The sequence below is a fragment of the Lupinus angustifolius genome, chromosome LG10 (assembly GCF_001865875.1).
Source record: "Lupinus angustifolius cultivar Tanjil chromosome LG10, LupAngTanjil_v1.0, whole genome shotgun sequence".
Classification (NCBI taxonomy): Eukaryota; Viridiplantae; Streptophyta; class Magnoliopsida; order Fabales; family Fabaceae; genus Lupinus; species Lupinus angustifolius.
The window spans coordinates 1434984-1460529 of NC_032018.1; the positions used below are offsets into that span (position 1 = coordinate 1434984).

The 25546-nt window shown below is 32.9% G+C and overlaps 3 protein-coding genes and 1 long non-coding RNA gene across 5 annotated transcripts; 2 read left to right on the forward strand and 2 right to left on the reverse strand.

Annotated features, from left to right (window-relative positions):
- LOC109357978 (auxin-responsive protein IAA1-like) lies at positions 5825-7559 on the forward strand. Its single transcript, XM_019602049.1, has 5 exons — positions 5825-6149; positions 6240-6421; positions 6538-6649; positions 6910-6971; positions 7081-7559. Exons 1-5 carry the CDS (start codon positions 5932-5934, stop codon positions 7149-7151), a joined length of 645 nt encoding a protein of 214 aa, XP_019457594.1. The 5' UTR covers positions 5825-5931; the 3' UTR covers positions 7152-7559.
- Positions 7932-21043, reverse strand: LOC109357962 (N-alpha-acetyltransferase 16, NatA auxiliary subunit-like). Its single transcript, XM_019602018.1, has 26 exons — positions 20850-21043; positions 20234-20312; positions 19963-20045; positions 19720-19869; positions 19016-19131; positions 18042-18147; positions 17612-17683; positions 17404-17519; positions 16335-16467; positions 15701-15778; positions 15560-15613; positions 15358-15428; positions 14657-14711; positions 14474-14569; positions 13776-13904; positions 13569-13651; positions 13249-13479; positions 12262-12394; positions 12078-12185; positions 10824-10955; positions 10568-10624; positions 10129-10226; positions 9686-9744; positions 9481-9592; positions 9182-9282; positions 7932-8631 (listed from the first exon to the last, which is right to left on the reverse strand). Exons 1-26 carry the CDS (start codon positions 20898-20900, stop codon positions 8420-8422), a joined length of 2715 nt encoding a protein of 904 aa, XP_019457563.1. The 5' UTR covers positions 20901-21043; the 3' UTR covers positions 7932-8419.
- LOC109357980 lies at positions 14946-23065 on the forward strand. Its single transcript, XR_002108905.1, has 3 exons — positions 14946-14956; positions 17903-17906; positions 22908-23065. It is a non-coding gene; the product is annotated as an uncharacterized LOC109357980 (long non-coding RNA).
- LOC109357973 (DNA-repair protein XRCC1-like) lies at positions 21830-25533 on the reverse strand. Of its 2 annotated transcripts, XM_019602043.1 has the most exons (9): positions 25381-25533; positions 24946-25217; positions 24403-24591; positions 23630-23741; positions 23350-23435; positions 23113-23223; positions 22740-22826; positions 22102-22464; positions 21830-21970 (listed from the first exon to the last, which is right to left on the reverse strand). In XM_019602043.1, the coding sequence occupies exons 2-8, from the start codon at positions 25144-25146 to the stop codon at positions 22120-22122; spliced, it is 1131 nt and encodes a 376-aa protein (XP_019457588.1). In that variant the 5' UTR covers positions 25147-25217; positions 25381-25533; the 3' UTR covers positions 21830-21970; positions 22102-22119. The 2 variants fall into 2 exon arrangements, with proteins under 2 accessions (XP_019457588.1, XP_019457589.1); XM_019602044.1 differs by lacking the exon at positions 21830-21970 and having other exon boundaries at positions 22102-22461; positions 25381-25499.

The window sequence follows — 25546 nt, forward strand, 5'->3', positions numbered from 1 at the left end:
ATGACAATACTAAAGATGTGATCTCCACCAATTGATGGAAATTTTAATATACTATTATTTTTATCTCTCCATAATAATAAAAGTATGATTACAATTGATAAACAATAATTAATAGAGTGCTAGAATTTTGAAAATAACAATGAATAGACTTTTAAAAAAATATACACGGTCAAATGCACCCAAGGTGGTAAAAAAATAATGAAGAATAAAAAAATTATTTTGTAGTCCCCAAACATTATCAAAAAGACGTTAGTCTAGCAGTGAAAGACCTCAATGATTGATTCATGTGAGTGACGCTCTTTGAGATAGACAACTACGAACTCCGAAAGAAACTAGTCCATTACCCAAAAAGGTAAAGAGATACTCTTAATATTACAAAAAAACGCTTGATTAGACATGCATGTGTAATTAAGTTGTCCATTGACCTAATTAATCAAGTGGCAGATCTTTATTTTTATTTTTGTACCCCGAATAGTAATAGTAGTTACGTCATTTTAATCTCAAAATAAAAACATAAAATTATATTGGAAAACATATACCCGACATGCGTGCATGGCGATGAGGGGAAAAATATCTTCCATAATGGCCTTCCTGAAAAAATGCATAGCCATTATTATTAGAAACATTAAAGGAAGAAAATTAAAGCTTCTCAATTGGCCACATTTCCAAGAATAATCCAATATTGTTCCATGCCAACTATATGAACTTCATAAAATAAAGTACAAATGAGTAAATAATAGTAAATATTAACAAAAATGTTATTTTTCAACCTGTGATAATTTTAATTGTTCTTGGTTTTTTATCAATGTTTTGAGATGTTTAGATGTAAATTTAAAAGATAAAAATAAGTGTTAGCTAAACTTTTATACAGCTAGTGTAAATATGTGTTGATATTATATTTGAAGGATGTTTATAGAATCATGCAAAAGGCTGAGGATTATGAAGAGATCGAATGCAAAGGGCTCAAGACTGCAACCAAAAGGTTCTTTAAAGGGATTTATAGAAGGTGTGAGTGTGCCAAAGTGAAAGATAGATCGGAAAGAAAAGAAGATAAGATTCTGTTTAATATAATGTCTTACACGCATTGATGATCATTTCAAAAACTATGTTGTTGTTTTATTATTATATTTGAGGAAGCAATATAATTTGATGCATGAATCTGACATTGTCTTTGATAAGCCTAAGAATGAATGATTTTTAAAGGACCATGTTTAATGAAATAGCTAGGGAACTAATTGATTATTGAATTTATATTCTAGCTTATTTCTGAATATTATTGAAGTGAAATGTTAAACACTTAAGTTCACAATTTTATTTGTGTATATTCCTAATAAGTGAAATTAATTCAGTTTGATTTAATCAGTCTTGTTCCTAGAGTTGGATTCAAAAACCGATCTAAACCGATCAATTTTTAAAAAATCCATCACGTTGAGCTAAATGTTGAGGATTGATATTCTAGTTAAATGAATTGAAACTATTTGTTCAATCTAAGATTATTAGATCATAACTTATTTGACATGTCAAATGAAATAACCTCCTAGCCCAGCTTATATGCTCATTAATTACCTCGACTAGCTTATCAAATACAAGATTAAGTTATTAAATAAGCCCATTTTTAAAAGCCCAACAAAAAACATATTTTTTTTATCAAATAAACTAACTGAGTGACTTATAAGTAATTTAATTCTATTATTGATTACTCTAGTAATTTTATTACCACCACGTTGACACTGCCACTAGATTAGAGCTAAACCATAAAAGAGACCAAAACAGAGGCAACAAAAGTTAGTAGAAAACTGCCCATAGATTGGTGGATATAATATTAAAATATAGTTGCTAAAATTATATAAATCATCATGCGTTTTCAACAACAAATATTTAAGAGTCAATTATATTCTTTTAACATATAAAATGTCATAAAATTAACATCATAAACAAAGAGAGACTTGGCAGAATATTTCTAGTTCATGAACTTAAGTTATATATTTGTTTCTCACAAGGGGTGCACATGATAAGACCAAGCACTAGCTCAATCCTAGGTGCAGAATCTTATTTGCATACCAACATATCAAAATAATAATAATAATAATAATAATAATAATAATTCTTATACATACTAACTAACTCGCTATTTTATAAATCAGTTCATACCCAAAGTAGTTAGATGGAATAATAACTTCATTTTATCATTACTTTTTTTGATTAAGTAGTTGAAGTGCAAAATTGTCAACAAAAGAATACTATTTATTAACTTCATTGCAATATTTTGAATTGTACTCTATATTCACAACTATGACCAAAATATTGAGAGTTTGGAATGACCCAAACAATATGACAATCACAATGAAGCAATCAAATAGACTATATCTTCCTTGTTTTACTCATATTAATTAATTGATGGTGGTCACAATAGCAATGCTGCTTATTTGTCTCAATGCATTTTAGTCCAATGAATTGTTTGTATTGAAGCCTTTAATTTCTAATCTACTTTGACTAATGAGAAATATAAAGAGAAAAACAGATCCACCTATGTGACAAAACAAATAAATTACATTTTAATTATGAACGTAAAGAGAAAGATAAGATGGATTAAACACTAGTTGTACTCTTAAAACAATGGATGTAATTACCAAACTTTATAGTTATTTGGTAAAGACAAGATACCCGGAGAGTCCATAGTAAATGAAAATTGCCACATGTGGTAAAAATATATATTCAATAGTTGTGATTTCAAATTAATTTTTAATAAAAAAATGAAAATTAAGAAATCTTCTTATATTCCAATATTATAAAGGCCATGTTAATCATATTGTGGAAGCAAATTTGAGCACAATACTAGTATTATTAAACTTATACTCCACTAGCATAAGAGGAAAGAGGGACCATTTTGCCATGAATTGTCTCATCTTTAGGGTAGAACAAGAGGATGAGACTTTGAATTGTGTTTGCCCTAAAGTGAAAATGTAGTTGTCATCCTTTTCTTTCTTTGCATTCAGATTCCTTTAAGGATATATAAGAAATCAGAGATCCTCATCTATGTAAGTTGGAAAAGGAGCTTCATGACAATATACTTTCAGCTTGTTTTGTTTTATTTCCCTTTTGATTAATGTTAAAAGATAAAATGGAAGTGGTATCTTATGCATGTAAGGAGTATAATATAAGGGAATGAAGTATCTCCTCCTGCTAGTGAAATCATGACATGTGTCATGTTTCATCATTTTATATAAAAAATATTTTTTAAAATAAACAAAATAACATACATGTCACATTTTTACTGACTGGAGGAGATAAATTATCTCATGATATGAGGAAATACATTATTATCATGATATAATGCCATACTTCCATTTTTTTAGATGATGTAGTGCCAGCTAGTTTATTCAATTCTTAACCCATATAGAGAAAGAAAATTGTAACTTTTCTAATCCAATTAAATTTTAATTCAATTATCTTAGTCTTGAATGAATTGTGTGGTTCTCTAGAGACATTTATTAATTACATTGGTTTCTGGAATGGTAGAAAAAGTTATTACCATTAGTCAAAGAAAATTCTATTAACATCAATGATTTTTTCTACAAATGAATTATTCACTGGGCCTAATTTGCTTGATTTTTTCTACAAATGATTAAGTTCTATATTTCTTTTTCTTTTGATGCTTTTCACATATAAAGATTAAAGAGTAGGATACATCATAAACGAATATTGTGTTGTATTTTGACCAAAACGAAGAGAGAGAATGAAAAGAAATGCACCTGTCTAATAAAGCTTTCTCAAGCAAATCAAATTACATCATTGTATGAAGAAACCAGCCACATTCAAAAGTACCTTCCTTCTTTTTATTGTCTCCTTTAAACATCTATAAGAACATTTGGTTGTATTTAAAATTCTGCTTATGTTTTACATTTTCTTCTCGTTAATTAAAAGATTGAGGATGTTAACTAGTAGCAAGGAAACCATAAATTTTAGATACTCAAGGTAAAAATAATACATAAAACCAATTACATGAATGGAAATAACATAAAACTATCATATATAATTTGGGTAGAAATTTGTATAACTTTGTAATTAAATGAGCACCCTCTTGCAGTTTTATAAATATGGCTTGTTAAAACGGATAAAAATAATAATAGTTAAATAAGAATTATCTCTTATAAAGAATTTTTATTTACAATGAAACCACATTTTTCTAATCAAAATCAAGTGTTTCTCATTTTTATCTTTATAGCAACTTGAATTATAATATATAAATAATAAACTCATTTTTATTGTTAAACAAATAAAGGAGCTAGTTTCCATTGGATAATTTATAAAAAATGTTTACTATTAGTATTTTTGGATTAATAATATATGATATTACAAAATCCTCAATGGTATATATAATGTATTGATTACTTATTAGTAAATATGTTAGCTATTATTGACTTTCAAATAAAAATATTATAAATTAATAATAAATGATATTATAAATTAAGATGTTCGCATATGATGTTTTTTTTTTTTTTTTAATGAGTTGTAACTTGACATTTAAGAATGGTGGAAGGATTGGTCTTAATAAGAGGGGGACACGTGACCCGTGAATAGCGGTTATGATAGATGAACCCACGAATGAAAGTGTAGAAATGGTTAGAAAGTGACACGTGGAGGTTGTTGGAATTAAAAACAAAAGAGGAATAATGAGTGGTGGGGCCTGGACAGGAAACGACACAGAGACAAGGTCACATGGTCAAGTAGGCCCCACATCTAAAACTCAAACATCAATACCCTACTCTATATCTCCTCATTCATTCACCTTTTGTCATTTTCTGAGTATCTTGCCATGCCCGAAGTCGTTACCTTATATTCTTCTACAAATATTCTTACTCATAAAAAATGATATATATTACTTATAAATCAATAATTAATAATAAAGTATTATTTTATAATATAAATCATTTCTTTAAATAGACTAATTGAGACTTCCAAAATGATGATAATGTAACATTTAAAATATATTAAATAGATTATGGTCCGAATCCCAAGTGGTAAGCATCATGATGGTGCCTTTGTTGAAATTGTGTCCTACATAACATTACTATTTGGAGATAATCGATGGAGTATAGACAACACAAAATTTGCACGAGTTTGTTGTCAAATGATTCAAGATAATACCATCGAACTACTAGTATTTTCAGATTTTGGTAACAACTAACCATAAATAGTATAAATGTAAATGTAAAAATGTAGAAACGTGTAATAGTAACATTGTTGTAAGGGATGGGGTTTGAAGCTGAGAGGGCCCAAACAACAAAGCAATCAAAATATCATATCACAAACACACGCTTGCGTCATTCACCATCAAACTAGGTCCACATATTACTAAAATTTCTAATAATTGTTTACCGAGACAACTATTTCAAAGAATAATGAGATATAATAGTGTCTATAATTTATGGTTAATTCAACTTCTCTCTTAAAAACTTTTATAATAAATTTTTTCACATATCTAACTTAACTTTGATGAAACAAGAATCTACTCAAAATTCTTATTAAAAAAATAGGAGAAGAAAGTATAACCCATAACAAAAATTAGTGTTGATTTGTATGGAATAAATGTCGACATACAATAAACTCTTGACAACATATTAAACGTTTGATTCTAATCAAAATTTCGTTATAAATTATAGCATCAAAATCATAAATACAAATTTTCGAAATATTACGTATCGAATATATCTCTACACAAATTTTTCTCAAACCATCAATCTAATATCATCCTTTTTTTTATTGAAGGCACTCTCAACCTAATATAAAGCCCCCCACTTTGTTGATAAAGAAACAACAGGACTACCATAGAACTTTGATCTCTCCCCCCTCTCTCTCTCTCTATATATATATATATAATCTTTCATGTCATCATAAAACTCTGAACTTTGAAACAACTGCGCCGTCACAATGTCGCCGGAAAGTAGCACCTACTCATCGGAATCTGACGCCGTCGACTTTAACTTAAAGGAGACTGAACTCACTCTGGGCCCTCCCGGTATCAAAACCGGCAACAAACGTAGCTTCTTCGACACCGTTGATCTTCATCTTGCCACCCCAACCCATAATAATTCTGCAAATTCTAGCAATAACTTCTTATGCTCCACCACAAAATCCCAAACACCCAAGTAAGAACACACCCACCATAGAATTAAATCACTTTTACCTTTTACCAACTGCACAATTTTTGTTTTACCTTACAAAATTGAATTTTGTAGTGAAGAAGTGGTGGGGTGGCCACCAGTGAGAGCGAGCAGAAAGAATGCAATGAAGAGTTGCAAGTACGTGAAGGTGGCCATGGATGGAGCACCATATCTTAGAAAAGTGGATCTTGAAATGTATAAGAGTTATGACCAGCTTCTGAGAGCATTAGAGACCATGTTTTCTTGCTTAACAATTCGTACGTATTAATTAATGTTCATAGTCCTAATATATAGTATATAGTATGGTACTATATTATGACCATACTTCATTAGATATTGTGAAGAGGGTAATTTGGTCTTTTGTGAGTTGCAGGTAATGGATTGAATGAGAAGAAAGTGATGGACATAGGAAATGGGATTGAATACATGCCCACTTATGAAGACATAGATGGTGACTGGATGTTGGTTGGGGATGTACCCTGGAAGTAAGTTCAATGACTATATACTATTATATCGGGGAGTGATTCAAGTGATAACATTTCTTATATAAAAACTGTGAAAATAATAAATTTGTGTCTTATAATCAGTCGTGTATGTATTTTTTAATCCTAATTATTCAAATAAGATATAATGATCCATATTAATTGTTCTCATTTATCACAATATCACCCTGTATACTTGAGGGCTCTACTATTTGTTTCATTTTCTTAAGAAACCATCTTTTGGTTCTATTTTGTTTTTCTAGGATGTTTGTTGAATCATGCAAGAGAATAAGACTAATGATAAGCTCAGAAACCATTGGCTTAGGTGAGTACTTCTTTCAATTTTAATCTTTTCTGTTTTGGTAAAGAAGAAAAATCAAGTTCATGTACACAATTACATTGATTTTTATTAATTTGATTTACTAATATTGCAGGTACGATGAGTGGTTCAAAATGTAAGGGGGCTCAAGTAAAAAGAATAAATGGTACAATGATAAGTTGTTAAACATTTACACCTTCAAAGTGTAGCAACTCCAGTTAGAAGAGTTGATTTAGTTTAATGATAGCATATCCTTGGGACCTAGTTAATGTTGTACAGATGCTATATATATCCCTTTCAACACCTTTAATTACTTGCTTTTGGTTTAGTTACTAAGGTACCAGAAGAAAGCCACATCTGGATATTAAAACCAATTAGGATATGTCTGCCATTCTTTTATAAAAATTGTGAGAAGAATAAAATTGGGTAATTTAACTTTGATTGAGATTAAAAGTTAGTTAGTACCTGAATCATTTTTCTATTCATCAATCAGTATGTATGTGCTTGTTTAATCTATTATATGTACTTGAGCTTAAGGAACCATGTAATTACCTCTGCTTTCATGTTAATGAATTTTGGGTTTGGAGTCTGGAATGATGTATCCCTTTTTGTACTTGTTGGATATATTCTCCGATCAGTTGAACTTGTCTCATCTAATGTGTCATCCACATGATTATAATGTACATGAATGACAAATTTGATGTTGATTTACTGAATATAATGATCTCAACCATTCAACATATTTATAAAATCTGAACATGTGCACTTTAACCAAAATTCAGAGGTGGCAACACGTAATAACAGACACTAAGGGATGAACTAATTACAAAAATTCGCATGCAGACCATAAAAACGTTGAGATTATTTCCAAAAGTTCCTATTTCCGGTATCAAAAACTTAAATAAAAAAAACTCATTTTTTGCCACTTGTTCGGAAAATTTGTTTGGTCAAAACTTCTTCAGAATATTCTTCTCAGCCACTACTAGAACTCAACATCAGGCAGGGTTTTCACATAAACTTGTATGGATTCTGATGCAAAACTGAAGTACAACATGGTCACAGTGTATACATGCTATGCTGGCCGAATGTAGGACCAGAGACTTAAAACTTATGCATCTCTCCCTGCAACCTAAATGGTAACCTTGGAGGATGATGCTGCAAATACATGTAACCTACTGTCTAACATCTCTCAGGAGCAAAAAATGAACGACCAAATGAGAAATTCAACCCTAAAACATAAGTTATACACATTTGCAAAAGCAATACGTATCAGTTTGGAGAGGGGGAACTCATGCAAAGAAAAAAACACAACCGTGACCTCTGTCCATAATTTGATATAACTTGCCAAAGTTCAGCATGACCCTTGCTGAGAACTGCATCCTAATTGTGTAGAGGAAGAGTCAAATGGAGCTCGATCTACCAAGCCGAAACTCCGTAAGTCTTTCAGCATGTGTTTAACTTTGAGAGATAGTGAGATCTTTAAATGCCTCTAGTTTCCCATTTGATGTGACTGAATCTATATTATGATCACCCACCAAATGGTTAGCATTCCCATTTTCAGTGTTCTTGTGTATCTTATTCAGAACAGAGTTAGGAGAGGCAGAGCTATTGCTGCCCTCAAAGTATGTAGAGTAGGAGAAAAACTCTGCACAACGCACTTTCCATCCTGCAAGAAAATTAACCATTTTCAAATTTAGACAGAGTGGTATGGATGACAGAATCTATTATTGAGGACATGAGAGGTACGATGACACACCAATTGAAGGTCCAGGTGAACAATAACAAAGGGATTGGAAAATAAGTATAGAAATAGAAACAGCTCACATTTTGGTAAAAAAATGAAAATTATACATTAGTGTTAAGTCAAAACCAAAACCTACAAATTGCTTTGAAGTTTTGAAAGACATTGATTGACCCGACCCCAGGTGAATAGCATACGAAAAGAATAATTACAAAATGCTACACCTTTCAGAGAACTATTTTTAATTATTATTTTGTTTCATTTTTCCTTTTGAAAAAAAGGTTATCCTTCCAGCAATCAATAGTTTCATCTCCAAATGCACATCATTTTGGAAAGGATAATGAACCCAGATACACATCATTTTTCAGAAATCACAAAAGCACAAAGAGAAAAGTTGATTGAATGAACTTGTCCTGTTTTAAGACCATCGAACAGAAAAAATTAACCAGGCAACAGAAAATCCAATTATACTTACTCAGTGCAGCATCCAGATCAACAAGGACTGTTCCAAGAAGTTTATGAACTGCAATACAGTCTTCAAGTTTCCATTCTCTGATCGGTCCGAGTGCTCCATTTCTACAAGAAAAAAATTATTGCATGAGTCAATAGTACTATTATTCATATTAGAAAGCCAAAATAGAATCTGGAAAGTGGGGAAAGCATACTGACACAGCATGGGCATTAAAGAAACAAGCATTTAGTGTCAAACAAGTTTGAAGAAGACAAACAAGTGATGTTGCATCAGTGCTTAATAGCATGGAACTTAGACATTACCTTGGCACAAGGTTATTTGTTGACCCTTCAATAAACTGGACAGCCTCAGCCTTTCTGTTGTGATCCAAAATGTACAACAATTCTCCAAAAGCAGCTCTGTGCATCAATGAATCTGCGACCAAGAGGGAGACAAAATAAGAAACCTTAAAATAAAACATGAAATATATTTTTCATCAACAAATGTACACATAATGTTGACTATAACCTTTATGTTTTTCAAGGAAAGAGTTATTTGCCTCAAACAGAGATTTCCCATGCAGCTGACTGCATAAAAAGAATAACCAGAGCAAGTTAGAAATAAATTGTAAATTGATAAAAAGAAATGTATCTAAAGCCCCCCAAAAGACAACGAAATAAGGAGAGAAAAATTGTTGAAATTATAGGGTTTAAATACGTAAGGGGAAAAAAGAATGACCAAAATAGTAAATTGTATTGATAATATTGTAAATGATGATATGTGATACAAAGCCATAATATTAACCCCTAAGAGATCTTCTAAGATACTCTAAACAAATCTAAGATATAATCATAATATGAGATATTCTCTCTCTATATCTCTAAGTATAATTTAGATATTTTCTATAATATAATTTCAAATATTCTAAGATACTTTCGTATATTGTAATAAATTGCACCAAAGAATAGAACCTGATAGTTTGGCGCTCAGCTTCTAGGACACCCCAAATAAGTTTCTCACTGTCAGTCACAGGGGCATTCATGGATCCCACTTTGTGGAAGAATTTAATCTGCAACATATGAACTAAGAAATGAGTGACAACAGAAAATACTTTTACTTGCAAGGGAAGGAGGAACTAACAAGAATATGAGGACAATATATCCTAAAAATTAAGAACAGAACAAAAACAGGAGAGATGGGTAAGAAGCTGGTAGCAAATTGCAATTAACAGTTTCCATTTGATTATCTGATTTGTATCATGCTAAAAATAATCAATTTCAAAATATGACTTGTAGCATTAGAACATCAGACACTATTGTGTATTGTTATGAATTTTGATAAACTTTAAAAACCTGGACTTCCAAATCCCATTAACATGAAGTAAATTTGTTCATCAGAAGAAATCCGTACCAGGCAACGATGAGAATCCGGATGTTCAGCATCCAACCTCAGCAACTGCTTTACAGCCTACAAGTAAAAAAAGAGAATAAAAATTATCAGGCCTGGCATCATTATTCTAAAATGATAGAGATATATAACCTTATTAAGATATGTGAAATAAATGTCCAAATAATCAGCCAGAATTCGCATAAAGTCACAACATAGAGCCATGAATAAGGTGCTGAACAAAAAAATCTAGGCTCCACATTTAACATGTTATTAATACCTGGAAGGCAAGCAAAACCTTCTGCTTTCTCATATATAATTCAAAAGAGAGCAAATGTGTCTCCAATGAATCAGGTGAATGCTTCTGCAGCAACTTCAAGTATTTTGTGGCTTCAGACAATGGATCTTCAACCTAAGCAGGAGAAAACCACACAGACAGGAAAATATTAGTCCTGACAAAAAGGATAAGCATAGTTTACCGAAATTGTTAAATTGAAGGGTTTTAGGTAGGGAAGGAGGAAAGGAGAGAATACATCTCAAACTAATATAATATTTGTATTGACTTGAGGTGATGATAATGTGATACAAAAGACAAACCAGGAATCATATCTATACTAATAGTGAACTCCAAGTCCAGATTATAAATTTATAATGGATTTTTAAAGCCGGTAGAGAATGGGTTCAGGTTCAGAACCTGTTTTTAAACTGCTTTATATCCAAAACCCAATCAAGAACTAGTTCATATGGAAAATCCAGATCTATAACCAATTTTCCAAACTTGCTTCAGATTCATTCTTCCAAACTAATTTCTAAACCAATTTTTAAAACCAATTCAGAACAATATTTGATAAGTTTATAATTTTCTTTGAGGTAATAATTAGTTAAGAGTTGTGCAAAAAGAAATTAAAAACGAAAGGTAAAAATCCAAAACCAAAGAATGGAAAACTTAGAGCATCTGGTTCTTGGTGCTTCAATCTAGTTCGTAGGGTTCATTTCACCAGCTGGATTAGAGAATGAAGCAATCCAGTTATCCTTACTGGGTTAAATCCATTTTCCGGTTTGAGTTAAATCAAATCCCTTTGAACTTTAAAATAAATGGATTGGATTAAAACCTGAATAAAAACCAGATCTTTAATGGTTTGAGCCAGTTTAGATACAATTTGGTTCAATGGAACTAGTTTTTTTAACAGGCCTAGCTATGACCAAGAGTTCAATTTTGCCACCACCATTCCTCTAGTAAAAGAAGTTGACTTTTAACACAAGGTAGAGTAGGTATATATATTGTACACACTCAAGCCCAATGGGCTCTGGCATGAGCAAACATGTTACACATGAAAACATTTCACCAACCTTCATCTAACATCTTAAGCTTTCTAGAAGGTTGGTTTTTGAAAGATTGTATTCACATTTTAAGTGAATGCACAGAGGGAAGTTTTATTTTGTGCACTAAATGAAACTTCAAAATAGGTCTTAGTGTTAGACGTGGGGTGAAAATATAAGAACCTCAATGGCAATAAATGAATCGAAATTAAACCTGCAACAACTTTTCCCCACGTGGATCAGGATCAACAGGTTTTGTAGGCCGCTTCCCAGACTTGGATACCCCACCAGCGCTTGGTTCTTCATTTTTTTCTTCTGCCTCCTAAAAAGAAAAGAAATCAATAGCATGAATACTTTCCAGCAAAAAGTTCCAAAGAAGCTATAGAAATTATTTTTACTTTCTGAGCTCTTGCTTCTGCCTTTCTCTGTTTTTGCCTCAGTTTCTTTTTCTGAGAAGGAAGCAACTTGGACATTTCATTGTCTTCCTCAGTCGTTGACTTTGGAGGAGAATCATGCAATTTAATATAACATCTGCAGCTCAAAACATTACAGGCATGAGATCATAAATAGAAGATCTGAAGATCATCTTACACTTAAGACTAATACTATGCTAATAAAAGGCTACTCGCCTACCATTTAGGGTGAACTGTTATGGAAGTCCTAAAGGAGTGCTGTTTTTAGGATACAAAATTATAATCCCATCCAGAAATTGATACATGAGTGAAAAAAACGCTAGGCCTCACACGGACTGAAACAGAAATATTAATAATAGCAAAGGTTGCTTAGTGCATGATGCTCTCATCTATTGGGATCTGAGGGTTGTAGATGTATGCAACCTAACCCTCAGAAGCGAAAAGGTTGTTTCTAGGACTGAACCCATGACCTCCATGTCATAAGGCAATCAACCTTAAAAGCTAGCTAGTAGGGGGAGATTGCTCAAGTTATTATAAACACCTCAACTCATATATCATAATATGTGGGACTTCAATACATTAACACACCCCTCACACCCAGGTATGACTCATATGGAGCATGAAATTATGCAGGGATGAACATCTGCGAGTGACCCAAGATCGGGAAGACTCTGATACCATGTTATAATAATTGGTCGTAATTCCACCCCAAAAGTTAGCTCATCGGGGGACGATTGTTCAAGTATTATATATGGTTCTTGACTCATTGTCATCCGACGTGGGACTTCGATACTTTATCAATAATGACATTATAAATTAATAATAATAAGACACAGCATTGCTCAGTTTCCTAATACACTTTGCACCCAAGTGTACGAAAATGGCTGTGAACTTTCATCAATGAACAGAACCCACAAAGACAATGCTGGATAAAACTATGCAGCACCTCAATTAAAGACAACATATATTTACCTAATAGCTCCAGCAGCTGCTTTACGAAAATAAGCATGTGAGTGCAATCTATCCTGAAACTTGAGCATTTCCACATACGTGCGCAATGTCATTTTCCTTAAACAGTATGAATGAAAATCAAATTGATCTTCAGTGATATCTGAATAATGCTTCTCCACTGCTAGAAATTTCTTGAGAGCTAGTCCCAGATCACCTTGGCGGTCATAGCTTTCAGCAGAGGCAAGCTCATACCTTCCAGAGATAGATGTTACAAGTGTTACAAAATTGAACCACAATATCACTAGGACAGTATAGAATATTACACATGATTAGATACAGACCACATGCACTGCATGTCATGGAGATTGTTATGCTGATCCCCATCTTTTGTGAACAACACAGCAGTTTTTTCTGCCAAAGCCACCTGGATATCAAGGTAATGGACAAAGAAATGAGTCAAAAAAGGAAATAGAGAAAGCTACACACATTGTAATGCTTAAGTGTGAATGGAATTCAAATATATAAATATATAGATCATAGATAAAAACCTGATCAGCCTGCAGCATGCGCTTAACGCATTCACTATTAACATAACGATCAGCAAGATCCATACACCTAGCTTCATCTGCTAACACAGCAGCAGCAGCCAAATCACCAGCATGCTTCAGTATCCGACTCTGTTATTCAAAGACATTCAACAATCATTAAACATGTTTTCCTGTATTCTATTGACTGTTAGGCCAAGCCACCAGTAATTCAAACTTCTGCAGTAGCTTAATTTCACTCATCTGCAGTATCAAACACATTTGGATTCCTAGTGACCCAATCAATAACTTGCCTCACTATTCTCCATATTAAAATCCCACCTCACCCCTCAAACTACCAAGCAGTTTTTCTTTTAAGTTTGTTTACTACTTTTTTTTATAGTCAAATGTAAGTTTGTTTACTACTTTTAAACCAATTTTTTTGAAGTACAAACTCTCCCCTCCAAACTCCTAAATATTTTAACCTCAGCAATGTCTAGCATAGATTATATGCACTCTGGGTGACTTCATTGCATAGCACTTGAGTAGTTTTTATGACATCACCAGAAATTGTGATTTTTTTAAGGAAAAAAATAGTAAGCATTTTTTCTTATGACACCTATAGTTTCAATACTTAGAAATTGATTTTAGAAGTACAGAAGAGAAGGAACACAAGAGGTGAAATAATTCAGAAACAAAACTAGTTAGAAGTAAAAGCAAACCTTGACAGAATATAGATCAATGACGGTAGGTGTGTGTTCTATAGCCTCGTTGATTTTAGAAAGAGCAGTTTCATATTGACCCCGCCTGTCATAATGCTGCACCAATACAAATTCACAGTGAAAAGATAATTGGAGGAAGACATAAAAATGGATCTAAAACCATCCAACTAAATAGCCACCAACCTGAGCCAACAAGAACAAAGTCCACATAAGAGTTGAAGGAGGCTCCTTTTCAACCCTGATTACAAGATAGACAATGGTGAGTTATCAAGTACAAGATAAGACTTCAAAGCATCAACGCTTCAATGTAAAATATAAGGCTATTTACCATTGAATTGTACTGTGATAGTATTCTGCTTATGACTTCCTTTTACAATTTTTAGCCAATTTGATTTATCCTACTCGGAGATGTATATTCATTCTTTTCTTTCAAATAATACTTTCCGATTGTATAAATTTATAAGATGGGCCAAACGTTTAGCTGTTTTCATTCAAGAGAAAGGCCGAGAGATAGGGAATGAAGAAAATTAAAAAAAAAATAGGACAAGAGATTCACTTGTGCAAAGCAATATTAATCCTTGAAGTTAGTCAGGAAAACCAACCAATAGAAATTTAAGTAACAGAGTACTTAGTATTAATACAAAATTCAGTGAAACCTCCTTCTGAAAAGCTCTGTTGACATTGCATAAAGCTTCCTAGCATTCTAAATTTCAGAGAGGGAATAATAAAATTCAAAAATAAAAATGTTAAAATATATTAACATCAGCACCAACTTTGATCTAAAAAAGGTTAAAAGAAAAAGTTTCAACATGGCATTTGTACAAAAATCTCAATGGCAATTACAGAGGTACGAAACCGATGTTAACTGGCATATGATATCTTACCTCCCAGGGTACTGACCAGTTGTCCTAATTGAGTTCTCTAACTCGAGAATAAGTTGTTCCAGAATGTCTGCCTGGACAAGAAAAAAAAATCAGGACCCACAGAAACTGTATTTTCGACCACCATAATATTGTAATATACAATAATATGTTAACAACACTTCCCAAAAGAAATAAATATTGAAATGTAAGTAATAAACCTGACCTTCCCAGGGTGATTGTACAAAGAAGAAAGATCAGTGAACAGAGATGGAACTCCCTGGAAAAAACACAAGACGAAATTCCAATTTAATTTTGAAACTAGCAAGCTAGGCAGAATATGACACTGGAAAGGAATTGTGCATACCTTAGTCAGGAGAGGCCTAATATAACTATCTGCTGCTTCTCTAAATCTGTCATCTTGTAGAAAATCTAATGGTATTCTCTGACGAAAAAGAAATGTAGGATGAATTTCATTTTCAAGTATTAACTGCTCAAATAGTACTACCCATTTAGAAAAGGGAGAAATATGGGTGGAACGACATTCTTTATGAAAGGAAAACCGAAAAATAATCCATAACGTAGTATTTTGGATCAATGGAAGATGAATTCATACTAATCTATGAAGAGTTACATATAATAATGCCTATAAAAGGGAAGAAAACAAAATTTAACACTATGATACACCATCAGATATACCTGCATTATCCATGCAACAAGAAACAACAAAAATCCTACCTGCTTGGGGAGGGGGACTTCTTTTAGACAGATCATATTTACACCGGTCACTCATTTATCCTATGTACTGTGCTCATAATAAAGGATGTCTTACAAATATATAATAATAATAATATAAAAAGTGATGATTGTGTACTAGAACCGGTACAACGCACCAAGTAACTATGAGAGAGTCAGACAAATAATGTGATTACATAATAATTGTGTTTGTAAGGCAAGTTATAAAACTTAGAAGTATATATAATGAGAAATTACTACCCTACCTTAACAGCAGAAGACATCTTAAATTGCTCCCTCAGTGTTGTGTACAGGGCATCTAACCGATCAATTTCATCAGGAGAAAAATGACCATTTTCTGAATATAATCCAACACATTTTTGGAGGCCCTCATAATATCTGAGTATGAGCATGAACACTTAGCTTCAACAAGTAGTTAAGAGTGTAAGCAACTTAAATATTAAAGGGAGTTATTATATAATTGAGGGTGACCCAGTGCACAAAGCTCTCACTTAGTGGGGTCTAGGGAGGGTAGACGTACACTGCAAGCGGATAGGTCGTTTCCAGGATGTGAACTCCTGACCTCACGGTCACTAAGCAACAACCTTACTGTTGCGTGTAGTTCACCCTTAATTATTATATAATGATTGTGCATCATAAAATGAACTAAACAAAATATAACCCTAAACGTTTTGGTGATAGTATCTGACAACAAACTGTAACATGAAAATTTTCCCTAGCCTCCACAAGTCCTCAAAATATTTAGACAATATTAGATACAACCTAAAAAACTTATCAACCCAAAAAGAACTAAATGAAATGAAACAACAATGACTTAGGCATCTCAACCAAAAATATACTGTATCCTTTCGTGATGATGGCTAATTAAAACAATATGAAGATAACTTCTCAAACAAATTAGGACAGGATGTAATTACCCTAATATAACTACAGAGCAAAACCCACCCTTCCACCTATGAAATATTTGATAAACATAAAAACCAAGATAAAAAATTTATGACAATTGAAGAAAAAAATAGATATATTTAGGTTACACGTTGATCAGAAAGGGGGTATAACCACCAGTACAGATCATGTAAAACACTAATAAGAAAATGTTGGCAAGTGCACATCTGATCTAGAAACATAATAACTTAGTAAAACAAATTCCTTGTATGCACGAACAATTTTATATGAAAACTAGATCTATGCCAGAGAAACCATCAAGGGAAATAGGAAACAGTAATTGTGGAAGCACATAAAGAAGATTGACATCTAAAGAGACTTTGCAATGGAGTCATTCAAACCTAAAACTTAAGTGGCCAGAGAGATCACCTATAATTGTCAGGATTCATGGACAATAATTCCCGATACAATTTCTCGCCTTCTTCAAAGCGGCCAAGCTTCACTAAAAGTGAAACCTCTTGTTCTTTATAATCAAGCTTATCAACCTGATAATAAGACATCATTGGAAATAAATTATGAAACCATGCTTCTCATACATTACATTATCAAATTACCTTGGTAAGTAAAACATACATACAATTTTTATTTCTTTTTTGTGCAACTCCTCTAGAGCTCTCTCAAGAAATCCGCATTCCTCTAACAAAGAGATCTGGATAAATATTTGATGCAGAAAATCACCATATCAGGGTAAAATCAATACTAGCATTTGAACCTTAAGAAAGACTTCATATTCCTGAATGTGCATGAGTAGAAGTGACAACACAAATATTCACATTCAACAAAATACAATTTGACTAGAGTCAAATGTTATCCAAAGCAGTTACCATAGTGGATAGAGGCTATCAACAACACTTGCAAAGGTCACTAGAAAGGTAGAATGGAAATTAAAATCATATAAGTTATAGCAAAAACTTAGGCAATATTTACATGAAACAAAAAGAAAATATGTTAAGAAGCTTTATGCATTAAACAAGACACAGCAATAGTTGCTTGCCGGAGGAAAATACCTTATATAAAAGCATTTCCCCATGCTCACACCGTTCATTTTCTGGAGGAAAGTCATCTTCTAATGTCCCTTCATATGCTTCCAGGATTTCCACTGCCTTTGATGCACTGTTTCATATTTATAAGGTCAGCAGAATAACTACCAAATGAGCACAATTATGTCGTGTTAGCAATACCTATCAATAACAGAAATATTAGGATCCTAGCATGGTACAAGACCTCAAAGCAGAAGTGGGATTTTGGGGCAATTCAAACAATACTGGGTGCAAAATCTCCACTTGTGACGTTACTAGGTCTGCATCAGATCCTCGATCCTATAACCTACTGAAAGAAGGTTTGTTTACCCCTTTTTTGGCAACATTTCTTCCACAAATGAATTGGGAAAGGCACAGAAGGCTCTAGAAAATAGTGATATTGTTTCTTGAAGTTGTAGTTATTTGGCTATACACGTCTGGAATCTTAATTTACTTTAGAGATTAAAATTTATGACTTTTGAGTACATGATTAGTTATTTGGCATGAATATTGATATTTCACTTTTTAAATGATTGAATCATATATTAGAATTAACATATGGCAATATGCATTTTAGGCGGTTTTTTACTAGTGGGAACCGTACGATTCTAATTCTAAATTGGAAAACTGACCTTCCAATTTGCAATTTTTTCACAAGCTTACATCCATATTATACATATTAGATGCAAGTTTTTACTCTTGAAATTAGTCACCTTAGTTCCAATCCAACACCACATATCAATGATATGCAAAATCATAAATATGAGAATACCACAATTAATCTTGAAAAGAACCATATGGCAGCAGATTATATTATCTGAAAAGAATTAACAAGTAAAACAGTACAAACATATGGTAAACAAAAGAAGGTGGCCCTGTTATCAAGTAGTATTTCATACAAAGGCAGATCAAGGTGTCACCAATACGAAAAAACATTAATTTGATATAAACCAAAATCATACTTGGAGTTTAAATGATGTGCAACAGCAAAGCCAATCCAGTTCATGCGATGATTTGACTTGAGAGTCAGAAGTTGCTGTCGTGTCTCAACAAAGCCAGCTAAATCTCGCATTTGTGCCTGTTAGTGATAAGTAAAAGCATCATCAAACGTGTAAAAACAAATACATTATAAAACAATTCAGTGTGTATGTGTATGTTATGAAAAGTGATACACAGTCCACTATCACTGCAAAACATTTGTTTGTTCCAGTACATGGTGAGGACACCATCCCATGATATTGGTTTTAATGACACTAATAATTCTAGCAAAACTGCAAAAGGGCTGTATCTTAAATTTGAAAAATGCAACAAAACAGCAGTCTCATTCTTATTTCTGACTAAAGGACCTGTAAACTTCAGTACCTCACCAAGGGATATAAACGAACTTAGATAATAAATTACAGTAACATAAAATAAAAGTACCATCACTAGCAATCATGGTGAGCTAATGACGAAGTTCATAGATTTCCTTCTTTAGAAATACCAACATGAACCAACTTGTTTAAGTTCAGAAAATGCCATGGATGATGCCAATAAAAGAAAAATAACACACAAGTTACAAATAGAGATGATAAGGCAAGATGAATTAAGACATGAAGGAAAGTTCACTGTGAACCTACATCTGCTAAAGTATAGCAGATAGAAGTGAAAAGAATTGAGATGATACCTGTAAGAGTGATAGGTCACGTAAGATTTCAAGATTGTCAGGGTCTATTCTCAGTGCATTTCGGTAGCATTTGATTGCCTCCCTGTATTCTCTGTCTGACCGGTAAAGGAGACCAAAAACATGCCAGCAAACATGACTTTTAAGGTCATTCTGCACCAGAACAAAAATTAAGCTTGGATCATCTGACGAACAAAATTATTCGAAGATTGATAACTGATCTAAGTTCAAAGAAAATATGCAGACCTTTAGCCCTTGGCGAACAAGTTCGTATGCTTCAGACTTACGATCCATGCAATTTAAAGTCAACCCCTTCATTGATAAAGTCTCTGCCAAGCAGACGGGGGAACAGACACAAACAAGAAAATTGCCAAAAGGAAGAGAATAATTAAGAGATGGAAACGAGAAATTGCCTATGAAAAAACTAACGAAGCATTTTTGTGTCACTCATTAAAACAACTAAGGAGATAAAATATTACATGGCAATGATGGAAAAATAAGCATCAATAAAGTATACCTCCATGGTGTGGAAATTTTTTCAAAATGGCATCAGCTGCTTTGAGGCCCTTTTTGTATTGTTTGGTCTCATAAGATTTCTGCAACAACGCAAACAAGTTAAAATTAAGCTCCACTTAACAGTAATCCAATAGCAGCAAAAGTATATTCCAATTTTTTATCTGAAATCATAGGAATCCAGAAATCACTTTGGACTCCAACTCATCCAATTCTAGTATTTAAGGTGAAAAAGCTCTCTGAGTGCCTATTTTTAAGGTTCACAAGACTTGAACCCAAAACCTTATTGAGGAAACCCGAGCTCCTTGCCTCTAAACCACAAGACATTGTACAAAAGTATATTTCATTTACTCACAAATTCTCTATTACTATATGATTGAAATTTAACTGCACAAGGTTATAAGCATATATTTTTTTTCCTTTTTACATGGAAATAATCGAAACCAAAAACATTCAAACATGAAAAATCTGAAAGATAGATGAAATATGAAAGCAAAGCAAATCCATTCCTGAAAGTGAATTATAGTAAATTAGGGTTTGAAGGAAGAGAGAGTGGAATTGATGAAAAAGAGAGGAGAAAGCGTGGAATTGAAAGAGAGAGAGAGAGGGAATAAGCTTACAACAATAAGTTTGAAGAGGTTGGCCTCTTTAGGAGGAAGAGAAGCAGCCATTGATTTGATATAGAGAGAGAGAGAGAGAGAGAGAGTGAGTTTGTTTTGAGATTGGAAAACTAAGTACTAAAGGAAAAGGGTGGCTCTGTGTTTTTATCACCACCTCAACTCTACCAACCCTACCTCTTCACAAACAAAAAATAATAACACTCTATTTACACCTTATCGATTTAAGGTCCATATCTGTTGTCTCAATAAGTGTTACTGTCATGAACATACTAAGAGAAAATGAACTGAAAACTTAATAATGGTAGTTTTGACATAATATTACATTATTCTTATATTTACTTACATTTGATACTATTAAAATACTAGATTGTGTTTAATAACGGAGAGAATATAAATATAATAGATTAATTGTTGGTAAATTTTAATATATTTTATGAAGACTCTATATTTTGTATTAAAACATAGAACTTAATCAATCCAAATATTTCCTAATATAATAGGACATTAGTTGATCCCATAACCCTATTGTCCACACGAGTGATATGCAGCAAAAGAACCAACTTCAATGCTAAATAGAGAATAAATAATAAGTAATTTAATGAAGATGGAAAGTAGGTGGAAAATGTGTACAAAGATGGAATATATGTGGAAAATATACCCACTCCTACCCAAATCCAAACCCATCCACATGCAAAATTTAAATAATTTACATTACAATAATAGTTAAGTAATGAAATTAAGCCCACGTATTTTATTAAAGTTGTGATTTAATTCTTATGTCTATTAACTTTTTAAAATTCTTCAAGTTTATTTTCACATATTATATGAATTTGATATATGATTTATTTAAAAAATACTTGTACAAGTCAATATGGTTTAAATGCATGAATGTTAATTTCACGTTTCTCATACTAATCTTTAAAATCCAGAACACAAAATGACAATATTAACATACTTGTAAATATTAATAAAACATGAAGAAATAATAAAATAGGAAACATTTTCACAACCAAACAAGTCCCACTAAGCAATGCTCTTAGACAGACCAAATTCTTGACATTATACTTAAATAGAACAAGCTATTGAAAAGCTAGGTAAACCAAAGTAATTGTTTTTGTCCTTGTCATTTGCGAGATAAGTTTTGGAGATAAATGAAAAGAAATGGAAGAGTCGAAGTTATGTCACAAGTGTATTTTATGGTTCTCAAGTCTTCCCTTTCACTCCCCTCCAAAACTCAACTCGCAAACGGATCCTAAAGAAACAGATGCATTCAAAATTCAGAGATCTTAGAGGACAAAGTCTTATATGCTTGGTCTATTTCCTGTTCTGTCATCTCAATAGTTTCATCACTATCATATTCATTTGCACTAGAAGATTTGCCATTTGTTCTTCCACTCTTGCTCCTCTGCTCTTCATTTATCTTTGAATTTATTTTCCATTCATCATCTAAACTATTTAGTTCCTCCTCGTAAATACGTTTACAATCCAGTGCATGTTTGTGAAGATCTTCCTTGGACATTGAGGCCTTATTGTTTCCTTCTTCGTCCAACTTTGCAAGCTCATCAACGACCCGAGGCAAGAAATTCCAGTCCTCGGTTGCTTTCCGGACGTCCTGGTTAAAGTTAACAATACAAACAGTCAGCACTCAAGTCATATAAAGTTAAGAATACAAACACAGTCTGCACTTTCATACTAAGGGTCAATGTGTTTAAGTTTTTTCACAAGAAAATGCTCTTTTATTAATAAAAGATCACTTCTAACACTTGCATGGTTGTTCGGTTGAGCTTTAACTAAAAAAAGCTCCTGGTTTACATAAAAATCACCTTCTATAAAAGAAAGGAGTGCATATAACTAATAAGAGTGACAAACAGTTTGTTAAGGGCATATTACCTGCTTTTTCTTGAGAGAAGATATTGCATCTTGCAAACAAGTTAGAATCCCCTCTGCAGCTATTTTCCTTATCTCACTTGGATCTGGCTGAAATGGTAAACATAAATTTAGGTTCATACAAGATAGGATATAATCATTAGCCTGAAGCACAATTTAATCGGAACACAGCTTTCAAGCATTCATAATTATGAATGGTGAGCAGTGACTATTTATCACTTTTCAAACAAATGAATTAGGCTCCAGAGAAAACTTGTTTTTCAACCCCTATAGTCTGATTCTCTGCAAGTTTCGAATGCTTAGTAGAAAGCCATGACGTTGAGAATGAGCAAAAACAGGTTTTTTTTACATGGGAAATGAAAGACGAAGATCATACCTTTTCTTCTTGACTTTCCAGCCACTGAATTGTTTTATTCAAGTCATCAATGGCCCATTTCTTTACTTCAGAAGGCACAAAACATTTCCTAGCAACATCAGTGCCCTTTCCCTGGAATATGCAGCAAACATAAAAATCTATAACAAATTTAATTGTTCACACATTAAATAAATGTTATTCAGAGCCATTACTCTCAAACCAAGCACAATAATAAAGTATTTTATGAGTCATTTTTACCTTTGATTTTATGGAGGCTGTTGGCTTGGAAGGCAATTCGCTTTCGACATGCTTTTGTGATTTTTTGGGCACAGATGACTTTTTATCTGCACTCACGCATAAGGTATAAGATGCAGGTAACCAGAACTACACAATCTTGATTGGCTTTGGTAAAGCTCAATTTAATACGAGAAAATGTAAGCAAGGTGCATGTGGGTGTGGCAATGAGTATTGCACTCATTAGATGACAACAAAAGCTCAAACTTTAGGTCCTATTGGGTAGAAATATCAAATATGTCACCTTCACTGACGTCATGTGATATATTTCCTTTGCGCCATGGTTTTCCAGCATGCATAAGGTAAGTTTCAATCTCAACCAGTTTCCTTTGGGTGTAACACTCTACTATCCAATCCTAACACACAATAGGATAAAAAGAAAGAATGCATCATGTTAGATTAGGGTAGACTAACATCCAAAAATAATTAGAAAGCGATGCAACTAACTTACTAAAAATCTGCATAGCATAACTAGAATTTCCCTACCACTCCAACACAGTGTGGAAAATCTTGATACCCGTTAATATGCCATGAATAAAACTACCAAGACTAGTTTTAAAAAAGGCATGGTCTGAAATGTGCAATAAATAGTATTCTCCTTAGCAAAATGCATCAATTAGCGCATGACATGAAAATCCCCTTCATGCAGGAACTAGAAAGAAAGGCTTACAATCTTCAAAAGTTGCAATACAGTCAAACATGGTAAAAGACTAAAAGGAATTGATCAAGGACTCTATTGAATAGTATCCCAAATTCAATGTCTGGGTAAAAACATCCCCTACTTGCGTCAACCCGAGGAAAAAACTAGTATGTCTCTGTTAAACACTGATCACAACCACAAATAGATGAAATAATGTACTCATCTATGCCACAAGTTAGCACCATAGCAATATAACTTAATATAGAGATTCCTGAGAACTTCTTTTTTTGCAATTCAAACCCTCTCAAAAGATAAGTGTCATGTTAAAGAATGCAAAAAGAAATTATCCCCATGTAAACAAGGGAGGAAAAGAAAACCTTTGACACAATGGTTCCACAATCCGCTTCAACCTGTTGAAACTTGGGGGTATCTGGAAATGCACAAACCAAGAGAGTGCAATCAGAATTCCAGTCGGATTGATACTTTGCTCCCATTTCTAGCGCGTGCGATCTCAACATGCCACGCTCTGGATTGACAAAGCCTGACAGCACAAAAACCACCCCTTCCTGTCAACAAACAGTTGAATGAATTACCACAGCAACCCAACAATACAAGCAAAAGTGCAAAACTTTAGCTGAAAATGAGTTATGACCTCAATCAACAATGGACATGAAAAATCAACAATGCAAGAAAAACCCCATTATTGACCAGTTTGTTTAGGCAAAAGAAAGTGACTCTAAGTTACTAAAAAAAGTAATTTTACTAACCAAAAAAATGAAAAGCTGAAAAATATAGCTTCTCATAAAAGTTGAATTAAAAATAAAAGCTCAATCAAACAACCATGTATTTACCATCCCTTCATAGTCTAGGTAACATAGCCTTAAAAAAGTGGCTGAAACTGATCATTGTTAAAAGCTTACCAGAAGCTTGTTAAAGCTTTTAGAATTAACAGATGTAGAGGCAGAAGATTTTGCAGCATTTTCAGTTTGGACTTTGGTCTTCTTTTTGGGTGATTCACTTTCACCATCCAAAGATGGTTTCTTTCCAGAATTTCCATCATCATTGTCCCTTGAACTCATCCATGATGGTAGATTTCGCTTAGAACCTTTGTTATTAGACATGGCAGCAAAAATAACATAGAATATCCCCAAAGTAACGATTTTTAAAACTATACAAGTTCCAATAAACAAACCTGCATTTTGGGTCCAAACTAGAATTAACAAATTGATCAAAAATTAATCAACCAACACATGCAAGATCATTTGATTATAAGTTAGGGTGAGATGAATAGAAATTATAACATCATAATTATTATATATAAAAATAGAAGGGATATTAATAAATTGAAAATGAACCTCTTTGCTTCTTCTTCTTCACAGTTTTTCTGCTTGCAATTGTTGTGGAGGTTACGCTTCAGTGCTTTCACTTGCGTGCTTCGTGAAAAGGTGAAAGTAATGAACAGTACTTAGGGTCATGTTTAAGAGGTATAAATACGTTAAGTTTGATAGTGTTGACATCAAA

Bases quoted from the DNA above. Each gene is read 5' to 3' on its own strand.
- LOC109357973 (XM_019602043.1), bottom strand. From the start codon at position 25,146: ATGTCTAATAACAAAGGTTCTAAGCGAAATCTACCATCATGGATGAGT. The intron at 22,827-23,112 runs GTATGATCTTCG...TTACCATTTCAG, and splicing joins TGGAAAGTCAAGAAGAAAAG to CCAGATCCAAGTGAGATAAG. The intron at 22,465-22,739 runs GTAATATGCCCT...GTTAACTTTAAC, and splicing joins CTTCTCTCAAGAAAAAGCAG to CAGGACGTCCGGAAAGCAAC.
- LOC109357978 (XM_019602049.1), top strand. From the start codon at position 5,932: ATGTCGCCGGAAAGTAGCACCTACTCATCGGAATCTGACGCCGTCGAC. The intron at 6,650-6,909 runs GTAAGTTCAATG...TTGTTTTTCTAG, and splicing joins GTTGGGGATGTACCCTGGAA to GATGTTTGTTGAATCATGCA. The intron at 6,972-7,080 runs GTGAGTACTTCT...CTAATATTGCAG, and splicing joins CTCAGAAACCATTGGCTTAG to GTACGATGAGTGGTTCAAAA.
- LOC109357962 (XM_019602018.1), bottom strand. From the start codon at position 20,900: ATGGCTGCTTCTCTTCCTCCTAAAGAGGCCAACCTCTTCAAACTTATT. The intron at 15,614-15,700 runs GTATGCACAATT...TGTTTTTTCCAG, and splicing joins TTAGGCCTCTCCTGACTAAG to GGAGTTCCATCTCTGTTCAC. The intron at 10,625-10,823 runs GTATTAATAACA...TTTTACTTGTAG, and splicing joins AGGTTTTGCTTGCCTTCCAG to GCTGTAAAGCAGTTGCTGAG.